The following is a 17,141-nucleotide window of genomic DNA, read 5'->3' as shown; positions in this document are numbered from 1 at the left end:
GCGATTACAGCATCAAGTCTTCTTGGGTACGACGCTACAAGCTTGGCACACCTGTATTTGGGGAGTTTCTCCCATTCTTCTCTGCAGATCCTCTCAAGCTAGAGATCTGTGCCTCGACACAATCCTGTCTCGGAGCTCTAAGGACAATTCCATCGACCTCATGGCTTGGTTTTTGCTCTGACATGCACTGTCAACTGTGGAACCTTATATAGACAGGTGTGTGCCTTTCCAAATCATGTCCAATCAATTTAATTTACCACAGGTGGACTCCAATCAAGTTGTAGAAACATCTCAAGGATGATCAATGGAAACAGGATGCACCTGAGTTCAATTTCTAGTCTCATAGCAAAGGGTCTGAATACTTATGTAAATAAGGTATTTATGTTTTTTTATGTTAAATACATTTGCTAAAATTTCTAAAAACCTGTTTTCGCTTTGTCATTATGGGGTATTGTGTGTAGATTGCTGAGGATAATTTTTTATTTAATCAATTTTAGAATAAGGCTGTAACGTAACAAAATGTGTAAAAAGTAAAGGGGTCTGAATACTTTCCGAAGGCACTGTACATGTAAACAGGAGTAATAGTGACCAGTAGCAGGATAAATAGATAAATATTAATGGCAATGGCAATCAATAATCAATGGACATAAGCGTAATGGAGTAATAGATCTCAAATCAAATCAAAATCAAATCAAATTATATTTGTCACATACAACAGGTGTAGACCTTACCGTGAAATGCTTACTTACAAGCCCTTAAACAACAATGCAGTTTTAAGAAAAATAAGAGTTGAGAATTTAATTACTAAATAAACTAAAGTAAAAAAAAAAAAAAACTGTAACAATAAAATAACAATAACGAGGCTATATACAGGGGCTACCAGTACCGAGTCAATGTTAGGGGGTACAGGTTAGTCAAGTTAATTGAGGTAATATGTACAGTACCAGTCAAAGGTTTGGACACACCTACTCATTGGACTGCAGAGTGAAGGAAAAGCAGCCATCAAGTGCTCAGCATATGTGGGAACTCCTTCAAAACTCCTGGAAAAGCATTCCTCATGAAGCTGGTTGAGAGAATGCCAAGAGTGTGCAAAGCTGTCATCAAGGCAAAGGGTGGCAACTTTGAAGAATCTCAAATATAAAATATATTTTGATATATTTAACCCTTTTTTTTGTTACTACATGATTCCATATGTGTTATTTCATAGTTTTGATGTCTTCGCTATTATTCTTCAATGTAGAAAATAGTCAAAATAGAGAAAAACCCTTGAATGAGTAGGTGTTCTAAAACTTTTGACCGGTAGTGTACAGTGGGGGAAAAATGTATTTAGTCAGCCACCAATTGTGCAAGTTCTCCCACTTAAAAAGATGAGAGAGGCCTGTAATTTTCATCATAGGTACACGTCAACTATGACAGACAAATTGAGAGAAAAAAATCCAGAAAATCACATTGTAGGATTTTTAATGAATTTATTTGCAAATTATGGTGGAAAATAAGTATTTGGTCACCTACAAACAAGCAAGATTTCTGGCTCTCACAGACCTGTAACTTCTTCTTTAAGAGGCTCCTCTGTCCTCCACTCGTTACCTGTATTAATGGCACCTGTTTGAACTTGTTATCAGTATAAAAGACACCTGTCCACAACCTCAAACAGTCACACTCCAAACTCCACTATGGCCAAGACCAAAGAGCTGTCAAAGGACACCAGAAACAAAATTGTAGACCTGCACCAGGCTGGGAAGACTGAATCTGCAATAGGTAAGCAGCTTGGTTTGAAGAAATCAACTGTGGGAGCAATTATTAGGAAATGGAAGACATACAAGACCACTGATAATAATGTTTGGAGGACAAAGAATGCTGAGTTGCATCCAAAGAACACCATACCTACTGTGAAGCATGGGGGTGGAAACATCATGCTTTGGGGCTGTTTTTCTGCAAAGGGACCAGGACGACTGATCCGTGTAAAGGAAAGAATGAATGGGGCCATGTATCGTGAGATTTTGAGTGAAAACCTCCTTCCATCAGCAAGGGCATTGAAGATGAAACGTGGCTGGGTCTTTCAGCATGACAATGATCCCAAACACACCGCCCGGGCAACGAAGGAGTGGCTTCGTAAGAAGCATTTCAAGGTCCTGGAGTGGCCTAGCCAGTCTCCAGATCTCAACCCCATAGAAAATCTTTGGAGGGAGTTGAAAGTCCGTGTTGCCCAGCGACAGCCCCAAAACATCACTGCTCTAGAGGAGATCTGCATGGAGGAATGGGCCAAAGAGGGAGAATGTCAGACCATCCATCTTTGAGCTGAAGCTGAAGCGCAGCTGGGTCATGCAGCAAGACAATGATCCAAAACACACAATCAAATCTACATGAAAATTGCTAAAAAGCAACAAATTGGACGTTTTGGAATGGCCTAGTCAAAGTCCAGACCTAATCCCAATTGAGATGTTGTGGCAGGACTTGAAACGAGCAGTTCATGCTTGAAAACCCACACGTCACTGAGTTAAAGCAGTTCTGCATGGAAGAGTGGGCCAAAATTCCTCCACATCGACGTGAGAGACTGATCAACAACTACAGGAAGCATTTGGTTGGAGTCATTGCAGCTAAAGGTGGCACAACCAGTTACTGAGTGTAAGGGGGCAATTACTTTTTCACACAGGGGAATTGGGTGTTGCATAACTTTGTTTATGAAATAAATATGTCTTTGTTGTGTTATTTGTTCACTTATGTTCCCTTTATCTAATACTAGGTTTTGGTTGAAGATCTGATAACATTCAGTATCACAAATATGCAACAGTAGAGAAAATTAGAAAGGGGGAAAATACTTTTTCATAGCACTGTATGCTAATGAAAAAATAAATACTTTAAATATCTTCTATCTTATGAACCATATATCAGATTGACTCCAGATTTGGTATAGACTCAATTATACTGAACAAAAATATAAACGCAACATGCAACAATTTCAAAAATGTTACAGAGTTACAGATCATATAAGGAAATTAGTCAATTTAAATAAATAAATTAGGCCCTAATCTATGGATTTCACATGACTGGACTGGGGTGCAGCCAATGGTGGGCCTCTTCCCGCAGGTGAAGAAGCCAGATGTGGAGGTCCTGGGCTGGTGTGGTTACACGTGGTCTGCGGTGGTGAGGCCGGTTGGACGTACTGCCAAATTCTCTGACACGGCGTTGGAGGCAGCTTATGGTAGAGAAATGAACATTTAATTATCTGGCAACAGCTCTGGTGGACATTCCTGCAGTCAGCATGCCAATTGCACGCTCCCTCAGTGCTTGAGAATGTGTGGCATTGTGTTGTGTGACAAAACTGCACATTTTAAAGTGTCCTTTTATTGTCCCCAGCACAAGGTGCACCTGTGTAATGATCATGCCGTTTAATCAGCTTCTTGATATGCCACACCTGTCAGGTGGATGGATTATTTTGGCAAAGGAGAAACGCTCAGTAACAGAGATGTAAACAAATGTGTGCACAAAATTTGAGATAAATAATATTTTTGTGAAAATGTCTTGGATTTTTCATTTCAGCTCATGAAACATGGGACACTTTACATGTTGTATATATATTTTTGTTCAGTGTAATTAGCCTCTGAATTTGAGAATGATTAGTTGCTGCATTCAAAGTCGGCCATGCTACACCACTTGATGGCACCATATCTCACCAGGGCTGTAAGAACTGAACCGATGGACATGGGTCCATTAAATTTGGTATGTAAACCTTATGTATACATATGTCCTTTGAAGTTGTTTGAAGATAAAGTCACTGCAACCTTAGGTGGCTACACCAGACCAGTTGGTGCCACTATAGATGCCATTGACACCAGTGGCAAAACTATTGATCAATTGGATTTGTCTCTTGCAAATTAATGTTAGATTTAAATTATGCAGACGAACAATGTGAAACATTTTGAAAATAACGCTGAAGATATTTCCCAAATCTGAACATAACCCATTAGTCAAATTGATCACATAATTGGTATATAAACTCAATACATTAAGTAATGACTTGAACAATGATTACTTGCTAGACTAAACTTAACTAGACTAAACTTCACTTGCGTCATCCTTGTGGTATTGAGAGATAAACATGGTAATGATCTTGTCCTTTTTGTCATCCTGTGAATCCCGTTCTTTCTTGCTCGCTGCTATATTTAGAAGTTAACATTTACATTTAATTTATATTTCAATGGTGTACCAGCTAAATTGCAGTGGTCTCAACTTGGGATAGGTTCATTCTACCGATGATGGGCACAACACGAACACCTCAGATGAAATAAAATAGGTTCTTAGCTACAACATACGTGTTTACAAATTTTTTGATAACTGAGGTTAATGGTAAAAAAAGTTAAATATTTGTTGTTTAAAAATATTTTTTCTATAAATTATACAATTGTTTAACCCTGTTTGTAAGCTTTCAAATTATATAAAACTCAACCGTTTTTCAGTGATGAAGACATGGATGTCTCATGCTAGGGTGGGTTATGCAAAATTGTCAACTTTGAGCACCTCTATTTTGGCATTCAGGTCATTTGCGTTGACCCATTTTTGCACTGACTATGCACACTCATTGGACTCTACCCACACACTAACACATACTTACACTGACACTCCAACACACAAACAAACACACACACACACACACTACATACGCTCACACACACACACTGCTGCTACTCTGTTTATTATCTATGCTGATTACTTTTACCCCGTACTTACATGTAGATATTATCTCAACTACCTTGTATCCCTGCACATTGACTCGGTATATAGCCTCCTTATCTATTGTGTTACTATTTTCTATTTGCTAATTGTCTTACTTTTGAACTCTGCACTGTTGAAAAAGGGCTCGTAAGTAAGCAGTTCAGGGTAAAGTCTACACCTGTTGTATTTGGCACATGTGACTTTTTTCACATTTTGACCACAAGCTGCTACAGCATGTAACGACTATATTGTTGGGAGTAATGGGTTAATTAATAAAGTGGTTAGAAATCACCACTAGAGGGCATAGGAATAATGAGAAGTATTAGCCTATGTATCATTTGAGTTCAGGAAGTCTTTTTTGATCCCTATTGTAAAAATCCCCATCCACCTTTTTAAATCTTAAATCACAAATGTGTGGGCCATTGCACATTTATCTACTGATCAAGTCTTGTTATTGTATAAGGCCCTCTTTGTTTCTTACATAGTGTGTAGTGTACTTACAGTATGCTGCTGTGTCTGTGTGTTATGTAGGCTATGTAGAGAGGCCTTCGGGGGAGCCCGGCTGGGGCAGGCTAGAGCTGGCAGCAGTCATCCTGGTGCCCTCTGCCCTGCTCTGTGTGAGCATCCTGCTGGGTGTGTGTGTGATGCAGGGCCAGCGCTGTGCCTACAACAGGGCCCACAAGAATGACGTGGAGGAGCCCCTGGACGACCAGAGTCTCATGTCCCCCGATAACTGTCTTAAAGACCTCATCTACGGTATGAGCACCTCCAGCTCAGGGTCTGGTAAGAGAGAGTCTATACATGTATGGTTCAATAGAAATCACTAGAATGGGCATCCCCCTTCAAGTCAATGGGTCTGTAATGGTGATTCCATTTAGGCATGCATCAGAGGAGAGAAGATAATGGTGCTCTGATAGATGGACCTCATAACGAATTTAGCATTTTAAATCAATTTGATGTTTTAATATTGAAAATTGTATTCGCTTGATATGGCGACATTGGGCAGCAAGTGAGAGTAACAACACATTGAGTTCAGAGAGTTTCCAATTAGTTGATGTTCCTGACAGAGCATTTGTAACATGAAATCCTGATTAATCTGGTTTTGTTTTACAGGGCTACCACTGCTGGTACAACGGACAATAGCTCGGACCATCGTGCTGCAGGAGACCATTGGGAAGGGCCGCTTCGGGGAGGTGTGGCGAGGGAAGTGGCGAGGGGAGGATGTGGCGGTGAAGATCTTCTCATCCCGTGACGAGAGGTCCTGGTTCAGAGAGGCAGAGATCTATCAGACCATCATGCTCAGACACGAGAATATCCTGGGATTCATTGCAGCTGATAACAAAGGTACTTATTGACATATTTGGTCCAAAAGGCACCCTATTTCCTATATAGTGCACTACTTTTCACCAGAGCCCTATTTACTATATAGGGAATAGGGTGCCATTTGGGACGTATCCTTGACATAACTGCCCTTGATATGTTCCTTTGACTATATAGTGACTTAAGCAGGAAAAGCTCCTGGCCCTAACTACATTTCATGTCATGTATATTGTTTTGATGTGTGACAAGAAGCGTTCTCAGTATGACTGTACACATACACTAACCCCAGGTGTATGACCATGCCTTCTGCTGCCTTTTGCAGATAACGGCTCTTGGACCCAGCTGTGGCTGGTGTCAGAGTACCACGAGCACGGCTCCCTGTTTGAGTACCTGAACAGGTACACAGTGTCTGTGGACAGCATGATCATCCTGGCCTTGTCCATCGCCAGCGGCCTGGCACACCTCCACATGGAGATCATTGGCACTCAGGGTAAGGGATTGGCACCGCAATCCTTTCAGCCTAGATCTTACCTCCCTGTAATGGGAATTTAAGATCACTAAATATCATTTTTAGATTCAGTGTGATTGATATGATGTAGCATATTTAGAGTCTCTGTATCCTAACGCTACAGGTCCACAGATCTACCATACACTACATGGCTATTATTTGTAGTGTGGTATGGGCTTCAATAACAATAGAAAAGCTGTGTATCTGTCCGTCTAGTTTTGCACTGATGCCATTCCCACTTTAGATATTCTATTCAACATCCCACAGGATTTACATGTATTCTTCTAGTGGTAAAAATGATTCAAAGGTCAGAACTTTAATTACATTGACTAGGTGAGGGCCTCCTTTTATAACAGAATAACCATAGAAAAATCCTCTTTCTAATCTTAGAAAAGCTACTTTCCAAAGCACACTTCTTTGTGTTGCTAGTTACTTGCTGAAGTGACCTTGTCGTATTCACAACAATAGCCTTATTTCTATTTTTCTATACAACTTTTTGCTTCTGAATTATTTCATGTTTACACAGTACTACTGTTAATCTATTGTTAGCAACTATTTTGCAAGGGCTATATAACAGTGACAACAAACATCTACCCATGTTTAATGTTAGCAAGTTATTGAATAGACATGAAATATAACCAGAACTATGTTGTAATGAGTGCATCCATTCTTAGCACCAGACATGTATTTGGCAAGGGCCATACAACAGTGACAATAAACCCATGTATAACATTAGCAAGTTATTGAAATTACATGTAACTATGAATTGTGATGCGTCTTACAGGGAAACCTGCCATTGCCCACAGAGATATCAAGTCTAAAAACATTCTGGTGAAGAAGAATGGGACAGCCGTCATAGCAGACCTCGGATTGGCTGTGAAACACGATTCCAGCGCCAACACCATCGACATACCGTCCAATCACAGAGTAGGAACAAAGAGGTAACTAGGCAGCTTTTACCTGAGAGAGAAGAACATGGGCATGTCTACTAGCCACTTTGATCGACTTCTTTTTCAATTATTAGTATTTTATCTTTTAATATCCTTTTAGAGAGATGGAGGGAGCAATATTGGCCGACGATCAGGAAGGTCTCACATTGACTTTGAGTATGTCCAGAATGCCACAGCTCTGGTCAAAAATAGGGCACTAGGGAATATGGTGCCAGTCTTTACCTCATCTCCCTTGCCCTCATTGGTTTATGAAATTGATGGCTAGCCGACAGGTATCCTCTTCCACGTGCTACCTTCATCATTCAGAGCTCCTATTTTTAGGTCACCATATGTTGTTTGTTAACTGTTAATATAGTGATGGGACCGCTGCTCACATGGAGCCCTGTCTTCTGTCTATATAATAATATAATGTATTTGTCTGTGTATCTCTGTGTGCCTGCTGCCTGCAGGGTGAGAAATTAACTTTTTGGTCTACCAGCCACTGGTGGAGATTTTTTACCTGCCAAAATATATTTTTCTCCATAATTACACCAAAAATCACCCAAAAAATTTATTACTAGTAAGAAGTCATGGGTTATATTGCTTAATTTCATTTCATTTTTGTGACCTGCGTCTTTTAAGCACTGCATGTTAAAATAAATCATTTTGATCCAAATTAAAAACAGATAAACAGTTCTACAACTGAACATCAAGAATCAACAAAGTGCCTGCCCTGCCACAAAATTCTGAGTGACATTTTTTATAAGGAGTACATTATGTTTTTCAGTATAAATGTAGAAGCACACAAATAAATCTAGGAGAACAATGACTAAAAGTTCATGAATAAACGTTTTTGGGAGTAATCCATGCTGAATCAAGCACAATCATTAGGTGAGATAAACATTTTCAGCTGGCCCTTTAAGTGACGGGCCATTACCACGGTAACTTGGGCACTCGCTTGTCTGTGATGAAAAGAAAAAAAATCTCTGACTGCGATGTCTTCCTAGCAGCAGACATTTGCAGTAAACTCAAACTAACTTTGAAAAACAACCTAGCAAAAGAAACACGAGGACAAAGTCACACATTGGGTATCTTCAGATGTGTCAGTGTTGACTCATTCATCCTAATACCCTGTTGGTTAGTAGTTAACAAGTTCATCCTCCCTCGGCAGGTACATGGCCCCAGAACTGCTGGATGACACGATCAATATTGGCAGCTTTGAGTCATTCAAGCGGGCAGATATCTACTCCCTGGGCCTTGTGTTCTGGGAACTGGCGCGGAGGTGCTCCATCAGGGGTAAGTTTTTTAAAACTCTTAGTACAAAAGCAACCTGAAGCAAATAAAATGGAAGTCTACTAGAAATGACACTATTTAAAGCTGAAGCTAATATTGTATTCCCTGTATGGTGCACTACTTTTGACCAGGACCCATAGGGCTCTGGTCAAAAGTAGTGCACTATAGGGTGCCATTTGGGACACCATCAAGTTATTTAACTCTTAGTACAAAAGCAACCAAAAGCAAATGAAATGGAAGTCGGGAAGTCTAGTCTGTGCAGCTAATGCACTCAGAGAAATGACACTGGAGTAGTGATTGATGCAGTTATTGGTTTATTGGGTAGGCGACGCATATACTTTAATCAGTGATTCATCATCTAATGAATATTAAAGGATGATAATATTACCACCAATATTACGTGAACACAATTTCTCATATTGCCATGGAACTGATGAAGGATGGTACATTTGTGCCAGGGAACTGATCAAGAAATGTGCTTGTCTTTTTTCCACAGGACTTCAAGAAGATTTTCAGTTGCCTTACTATGATATGGTGCCTTCAGATCCTTCTGTGGAGGACATGAGAAAGATAGTCTGTGACCAGAAACTGAGACCCAACATTCCCAACCAGTGGCAGAGCTGTGAGGTGAGATACATTTTTTGACTGTGATAGGGTTGCAAAATTCCGGTAACTTTCCAAGGTTTTCCAGAAACCCCCGGATGGAAGATTCCTGGAATCGGTAGGGAATAATCAGGAAATCCAGGAATCCTCTGAAAGGGGAAGCCTGGGAATTTTTGGGAAAATTGTACAACCCTAGACTGATTTTTTTTTTTGCTTCCACTACAGAGCCATAGGGCCGACTGAAGTCAGATGGGGAATACAGTATACTAACTGTATGTTAGCTTGGTTAACATTTAGAATTGTACCTCTGTAAATTGAACTGCTGTTTTTGAGGAAGGTTTTTCTTGTAATGACTGGGATATGGGGTTGTCTAACCTTGCTTATTTGAATGCACTGACTGTAATTCTAAGTTGCTCTGCTCTGGACAAGAGTGTCTGCTAAATAGCCAAAATGTACATGTAAAATGTGGACCTGTTGATTTGAAAATTATCCTTCTTGATTTATCAGGCACTGCGGGTGATAGGCAAGCTGATGCGCGAGTGCTGGTACACCAACGCTGCAGCTCGCCTCACCGCGCTGAGGGTCAAGAAAACCATCTCTCAGGTGACTGTACTCAAGGACATCAAAGATTAGCTAGATTAGCTAGCCCACTGGCTGGCGCACCTGAATGTACTGTTATTGGTCTGGAGCAAAGCATCCTCAAGACCACACTGAAACACTTAGCTGGGTCGTATTAATTAGAAACAAAACAAAAGAAAATGGGGAGGGACTACCTGAACTTGTCCAATAAGAAATTCTCATTACAAAATGTTTTGTTGTGGTTTGCAATGGTGCAAACCAATTAATTCAAATTTAGGTTTTAGCGCGATGTTCCAAATGCCTGTATCGCAAGAATGAAGATGTATTTTTGTTTTGTTTTATGAGCGTTTATGTCCGCTTGTTCTCATGACGTCTTTTTGGTCGTCTCCTTCGCTCCTTCTGTGATGTTTGCACCTTCCCACTTGCACACACACACTAAGCCACTCCGGATGCCACTCACATCAAAGATGAAAGATCACTTCTATTTGCTATTTGCATTTGCTATTTGCATTTGAGGTTTGGTCCGACATAATCGGTCATATGGACACCGAAACACATTGAGACATTATTTTACTGTAATAGAGGAGAACTTAACCTTTGTAACGATACCCTTTTTATGTCTCAACTCCCAGACCCTACTAAAACTGGAGTATCAATTAACATGATTGTGGAAAATGTATGCACAGTTTCTGTCACATGCGGCATTGCAGTACCACATACCGCTAGCAGCATTTTAGCCACAGACTGTTATATGCTAGCTGTCTAGTCTGTGTTTTATAAATGTGCAATGAGCATAAGAAGACGCATTTATATAAGGAATTGGCCACTTGATTCCAACATCTAAACAAAGTGGACAGGCTAGCATGCTTTTCAAACAGTTGGAGACGGACAGGAGGGTGTATTCATAACAGTTCAACTAGCTACCTTGCTAGCAAGCAAATAGATCCAAGTTGGCTAGACCTTAAATATAAAGATTAGTTGGCTACTCACTAGCACGTGGGCTTGTGCTTGAGAGACTGTTTATGAGACCTGTGTTAATTTTCTATAATGCCTGTTAAGAGAAATTGGTCATTATTAGTGCATTGGGCATGGTTCTGGTAAACATTTTAACAAAAAGGGCATTTTCATCGACAGACTTGAAAGCCAGATCAGTGATTATTGGAAACAAGCAGGTTAAACTATTTTGATAAAATAATGTAATTATTAGTGGGTCTTATGGTTGTGTAAGGCTTATATTTAGCCTAGGTTTAAGTTTACTAGCCCTGAATTCATTAGATTATTCCTGACTGTTTGAAATGCGGTGTATTGACCTTTAATTGTGCAACAAAGCTTATTTAAAGAAAACCTTTTAAAAATCAAGATAAATATCGTGAAGCCCATAAGATTGAAAAAATGGAGATCAGATTTTTAGGCCATATCGCCCAGTCCTATATGGTGTGCACTTATGAATACGACCCAGCAGGGAGCATGCTCAGCTTGTGATGCCAAAAGAGCCTGCTGCTGTTCAGCAGGGAACACTCCTGTCCTGCCCTGCAGTGTGTGACTGGAACTGGATCAACCAATCCAGAGGAACAGGAAATGAAACTGTGACCTATCAGAAGAAGATGGATGATTTACAATGTACCAATTTTCTCTGCTACCTCAGATGTTTTTAAGTGTCCAAAGCTTGAAGTTGCACATTGAATGCTTCGTGCCATATTATACTGTATGTAGTGCTAGGCAACATGCAAAATGATTGTAAATGTTAAATGTTACTGAGTAACGCACTCACTGCTATGCCTGATTGTACAGGACACCCATAAAGATAACTGTTACTTGGGAGCTGCCCCTCCCTCCCCCCACCCTATTATATTTGTCATCTATATTTTTTATATAAGACTTGAAAATAATGCCTATTTCAACTATACTGCAGGTCAAACAATAACATTAACAATAACAAAGCCGGCACCCCACCACTGTTTTGGTAAACAGCTGAGGGATGGGGCTGGAGAAATGTAACTACTCTCCAATTCATAGATGGGTTTGGATGCAAGGACTGATCATCCATGAAATCAAAATTAGAGTTTTAACCATGTTATGAGGTTATACAGTACAATGCAACAATTGCATTGTTTACAAACCAATGGATTAAAACAAGCTTATATTTTCGGTTCTGATGTTGTACGAAATGACGAAATGTATAAGTTATATTCTTCAAGAGTCAAGGAGTATACAGTGAGGGAAAAAATTATTTGATCCCCTGCTGATTTTGTACATTTGCCCACTGACAAAGACATGATCAGTCTATAATTTTAATGGTAGGTTTATTTGAACAGTGAGAGACAGAATAACAACAAAAAAATCCAGAAAAACGCATGTCAAAAATGTATAATATAATAAGTATTTGACCCCTCTGCAAAACATGACAGTACTTGGTGGCAAAAGCCTTGTTGGCAATCACAGAGGTCAGACGTTTCTTGTAGTTGGCCACCAGGTTTGCACACATCTCAGCAGGGATTTTGTCCCACTCCTCTTTGCAGATCTTCTCCAAGTCATTAAGGTTTCGAGGCTGACGTTTGGCAACTCAAACCTTCAGCTCCCTCCACAGATTTTCTAGGGGATTAAGGTCTGGAGACTGGCTAGGCCACTCCAGGACCTTAATGTGCTTCTTCTTGAGCCACTCCTTTGTTGCCTTGGCCGTGTGTTTTGGGTCATTGTCATGCTGGAATACCCATCCACGACCCATTTTCAATGCCCTGGCTGAGGGAAGGAGGTTCTCACCCAAGATTTGACAGTACATGGCCCCGTCCATCGTCCCTTTGATGCGGTGAAGTTGTCCTGTCCCCTTAGCAGAAAAACACCCAAAAGCATAATGTTTCAACCTCCATGTTTGACGGTGGGGATGGTGTTCTTGGGGTCATAGGCAGCATTCCTCCTCCTCCAAACACGGCGAGTTGAGTTGATGCCAAAGAGCTCGATTTTGGTCTCATCTGACCACAACACTTTCACCCAGTTCTCCTCTGAATCATTCAGATGTTCATTGGCAAACTTCAGACGGGCCTGTATATGTGATTTCTTGAGCAGGGGAACCTTGCGGGCGCTGCAGGATTTCAGTCCTTCACGGTGTAGTGTGTTACCAATTGTTTTCTTGGTGACTATGGTCCCAGCTGCCTTGAGATCATTGACAAGATCCTCCCGTGTAGTTCTGGGCTGATTCCTCACCGTTCTCATGATCATTGCAACTCCACGAGGTGAGATCTTGCATGGAGCCCCAGGCCTAGGGAGATTGACAGTTCTGTTGTGTTTCTTCCATTTGCGAATAATCGCACCAACTGTTGTCACCTTCTCACCAAGCTGCTTGGCGTTGGTCTTGTAGCCCATTCCAGCCAAGTGTAGGTCTACAATCTTGTCCCTGACATCCTTTGGTCTTGGCCATGGTGGAGAGTTTGGAATCTGATTGATTGATTGCTTCTGTGGACAGGTGTCTTTTATACAGGTAACAAACTGAGATTAGGAGCACTCCCTTTAAGAGTGTGCTCCTAATCTAAGCTCGTTACCTGTATAAAAGACACCTGGGAGCCAGAAATCTTTCTGATTGAGAGGGGGTCAAATACTTATTTCCCTCATTAAAATGAAAATCAATTTCTAACATTTTTGACTTGCGGTTTTCTGGATTTTGTTGTTGTTATTCTGTCTCTCACAGTTCAAATAAACCTACCATTAAAATGATAGACTGATCATTTCTTTGTCAGTGGGCAAATGTACAAAATCAAATACTTTTTTCCCTCACTGTATATCATCAATTGAATAAAATAAAAACGACTATGTAGCAAACACAGATTGTATATTTTAAACACACAAATTGTGTATGATTTAGATGTATTTTCCCTAACAACCGCATCTTCTCTGAGAAGCACAACGTTTGTTATATTACAGAAGAGAGAACTACACTTAACAAAAATATCAACGCAACATGCAACAATTTAAAAGATTTTACTGAGTTACAGTTCATATAAGGAAATCAGTCAATTTAAATGAATTCATTAAGCCCTAATCTATGAATTTCCCATGACTGGGAATACAGATATGCATCTGTTGGTCACAGATACCTTTAAAAAAAAGTAGGGGCGTGGATCAGAAAACAAGTCAGTATCTGATGTAACCACCATTTGCCTCATGCAGAGCGACACATTTCCTTCGCAATTTCCCATGACTGGGAATACAGATATGCATCTGTTGGTCACAGATACCTTTAAAAAAAAGTAGGGGCGTGGATCAGAAAACAAGTCAGTATCTGATGTAACCACCATTTGCCTCATGCAGAGCGACACATTTCCTTCGCATAGAGTTGATCAGGCCGTTGATTGTGGCCTGTGGAATGTTGTCTCACTCCTCTTCAATGGCTGTGTGAAGTTGCTGGATATTGGCAGGAACTGGAACACGCTGTCGTACACATCGATCCAGAGCATCTCAAACATGCTCAATGGATGACATGTCTGGTGAATATGCAGGCCATGGAAGAACTGAGACATTTCAGCTTCCAGGAATTGTGTACAGATCCTTGTGACATGGGGCTATGCATTATCATGCTGAAACATGAGGTGATGGCCACGGATGAATGGCACGACAATGGGCCTCAGTATCTTGTCAAGGTGTCTCTGTGCATTCAATTTGCCATTGATAAAATGCAATTGTGTTCGTTGTCCGTAGCTTATGCCTGCCCATACCATAAACCCACCTTCACAATGGAGCACTCTGTTCACGACGTTGACGTCAGCTAACAGCTCGCCCACACAACGCCATACACGCTGTCTGCCATCTGCCTGGTACAGTTGAAACCGGGATTCATCTGTGAAGGGCACACATCTCCAGCGTGCCAGTGGCCATTGAAGGTGAGCATTTGCCCACTGAAGTCTGTTACGACTCCGAAGTGCAGTCAGGTCAAGATCCTGGTGAGGACGACGAGCACGCAGATGAGCTTCCCTGAGACGGTTTCTGAAAGTTTGTACAGAAATTATTTGGTTGTGCAAACCCACAAATTCATCAGCTGTCCGGGTGGCTGGTCTCAGACCATCCCGCAGGTGAAGAAGCAGGATGTGGAGGTCCTGGGCTGGCGCGGTTATACGTGGTCTGTGGTTGTGAGGCCGGTTGAACGTACTGCCAGATTCTCTAAAACAACGTTGGAGGTGGCTTATGGTAGAGAAATTAACATTACATTCTCTGGCAACAGCTCTGGTGGACATTCCTGCAGTCAGCATGCCAATTGCACCCTCCCTCAAAACTTCAGACATCTGTGGCATTGTGTTGTGTGACAAAACTGCACATTTTAGAGTGGCCTTTTATTGTCTCCAGCACAAGGTGCACCTGTGTAATGATCATGCTGTTTAATCAGCTTCTTGATATGCCACACCTGTCAGGTTGATATTTAATCTTGGCAAAGGAGAAACGCTCACTAACAGGGATGTAAACAAATTTGTGCACAAAATCTGAGAGAAATAAGCTTTTTGTGCGTATGGAACATTTCTGGGATTTTTTATTTCAGCTCATGAAACATGGGACCAACACTTTACATGTTGCATTTATATTTTTGTTCAGTATATTTCAATGTTTTTTTTCTTTAATATATCATTATGGAAACACTTACTTTTATTTCATAGGGATATATTTATACTGTATATCCAAAGCCTTTAATTGAATGCTGCACTATGTAGAGACACTATGAAATGCCAATGTGAAAATATGTACATGTTGTACTTTATTTGAGTATATTTTTCATTTTGATTATTTTTTAATGCAGTACATTGTTGGTATAAGCTACTCGAAGCAGTACACCCTTTACCCAAGATAATATACATGACTGAAAATGATCAAATTGTTCACATGAAATTGTTTTTTAACTAGAGCTCTTGTGTTATCAAGAAACACGGTCACATTTTTTATTGACATTGTTAATCACCTGGAACATGATGAGCCCCTTGTATGTTTTTCAGTCAATAATATGTATTAATTCATTGTTGGATATCTACTAAAGAGGGATTTCACAGTGAGTCGTGAGCACAGCCGTAAGTTTGAACAGTGACTGTGTTCAGGCTGCTCATGTGAACACTAATACCATTGTGAGACCTGGCTTGTAAACCCTTGCCATAACAGGCTTAGGAATGGGGTTTGGGTGTCTTCTGTACACCACATGGCAGGCCTGGTGCTCTGTTTGTTTAGGCCTGAAGCATGTTCAATCAGAATTATAGCACAGACATTTTGCCAATGTATATACAGTGGGGAGAACAAGTATTTGATACACTGCCGATTTTGCAGGTTTTCCTACTTACAAAGCATGTAGAGGTCTGTAATATTTATCATAGGTACACTTAAACCGCGAGAGACAGAATCTAAAACAAAAATCCAGAAAATCACATTGTATGATTTTTAAGTAATTAATTTGCATTTTATTGCATGACATAAGTATTTGATACATCAGAAAAGCAGAACTTAATATTTGGTACAGAAACCTTTGTTTTGCAATTACAGAGATCATACGTTTCCTGTAGGTCTTGACCAGGTTTGCACACACTGCAGCAGGGATTTTGGTCCACTCCTCCATACAGACCTTCTCCAGATCCTTCAGGTTTCGGGGCTGTCGCTGGGCAATACAGACTTTCTGCTCCCTCCAAAGATTTTCTATTGGGTTCAGGTCTGGAGACTGGCTAGGCCACTCCAGGAACTTGAGATGCTTCTTACGGAGCCACTCCTTAGTTGCCCTGGCTGTGTGTTTCGGGTCGTTGTCATGCTGGAAGACCCAGCCACGACCCATCTTCAATGCTCTTACTGAGGGAAGGAGGTTGTTGGCCAAGATCTCGCGACACATGGCCCCATCCATCCTCCCCTCAATACGGTGCAGTTGTCCTGTCCCCTTTGCAGAAAAACATCCCCAAAGAATGATGTTTCCACCTCCATGCTTCACGGTTGGGATGGTGTTCTTGGGGTTGTACTCATCCTTCTTCTTCCTCCAAACACGGCGAGTGGAGTTTAGACCAAAAAGCTCTATTTTTGTCTCATCAGACCACATGACCTTCTCCCATTCCTCCTCTGGATCATCCAGATGGTCATTGGCAAACTTCAGACGGGCCTGGACATGCGCTGGCTTGAGCAGGGGGACCTTGCGTGCGCTGCAGGATTTTAATCCATGACGGCGTAGTGTGTTACTAATGGTTTTCTTTGAG

The 17,141-nt window shown here is 40.9% G+C and overlaps 1 protein-coding gene across 2 annotated transcripts in view; it reads left to right on the top strand.

Moving 5' to 3' along the window:
- Positions 1 to 9,999, top strand: part of LOC311129801 (activin receptor type-1C-like) — a gene marked incomplete at its 3' end in the record, with an annotated part of 48,320 nt that extends 38,321 nt beyond the window's left edge. Inside the window, exons 3-9 of one of the 2 annotated variants that reach the window (XM_084162256.1) lie at positions 5,254 to 5,496; positions 5,827 to 6,057; positions 6,356 to 6,523; positions 7,326 to 7,482; positions 8,642 to 8,766; positions 9,260 to 9,390; positions 9,874 to 9,999. In XM_084162256.1, coding sequence (XP_084018382.1) covers positions 5,254 to 5,496; positions 5,827 to 6,057; positions 6,356 to 6,523; positions 7,326 to 7,482; positions 8,642 to 8,766; positions 9,260 to 9,390; positions 9,874 to 9,999 — 1,181 coding nt within the window. Of the gene's footprint in view, positions 1 to 5,244; positions 5,497 to 5,826; positions 6,058 to 6,355; positions 6,524 to 7,325; positions 7,483 to 8,641; positions 8,767 to 9,259; positions 9,391 to 9,873 lie in introns of both variants that reach the window. The other variant, XM_084162255.1, reaches the window with a different exon arrangement.
- Between the last annotated feature and the right edge of the window lie 7,142 nt (positions 10,000 to 17,141).

The sequence above is a fragment of the Coregonus lavaretus genome (assembly GCF_964263955.1).
Source record: "Coregonus lavaretus genome assembly, chromosome: 5".
Lineage (NCBI taxonomy): Eukaryota > Metazoa > Chordata > Actinopteri > Salmoniformes > Salmonidae > Coregonus > Coregonus lavaretus.
The sequence above is the reverse complement of the archived record's forward strand: the minus strand, read 5'-3'. Positions and strand labels throughout refer to the sequence as shown.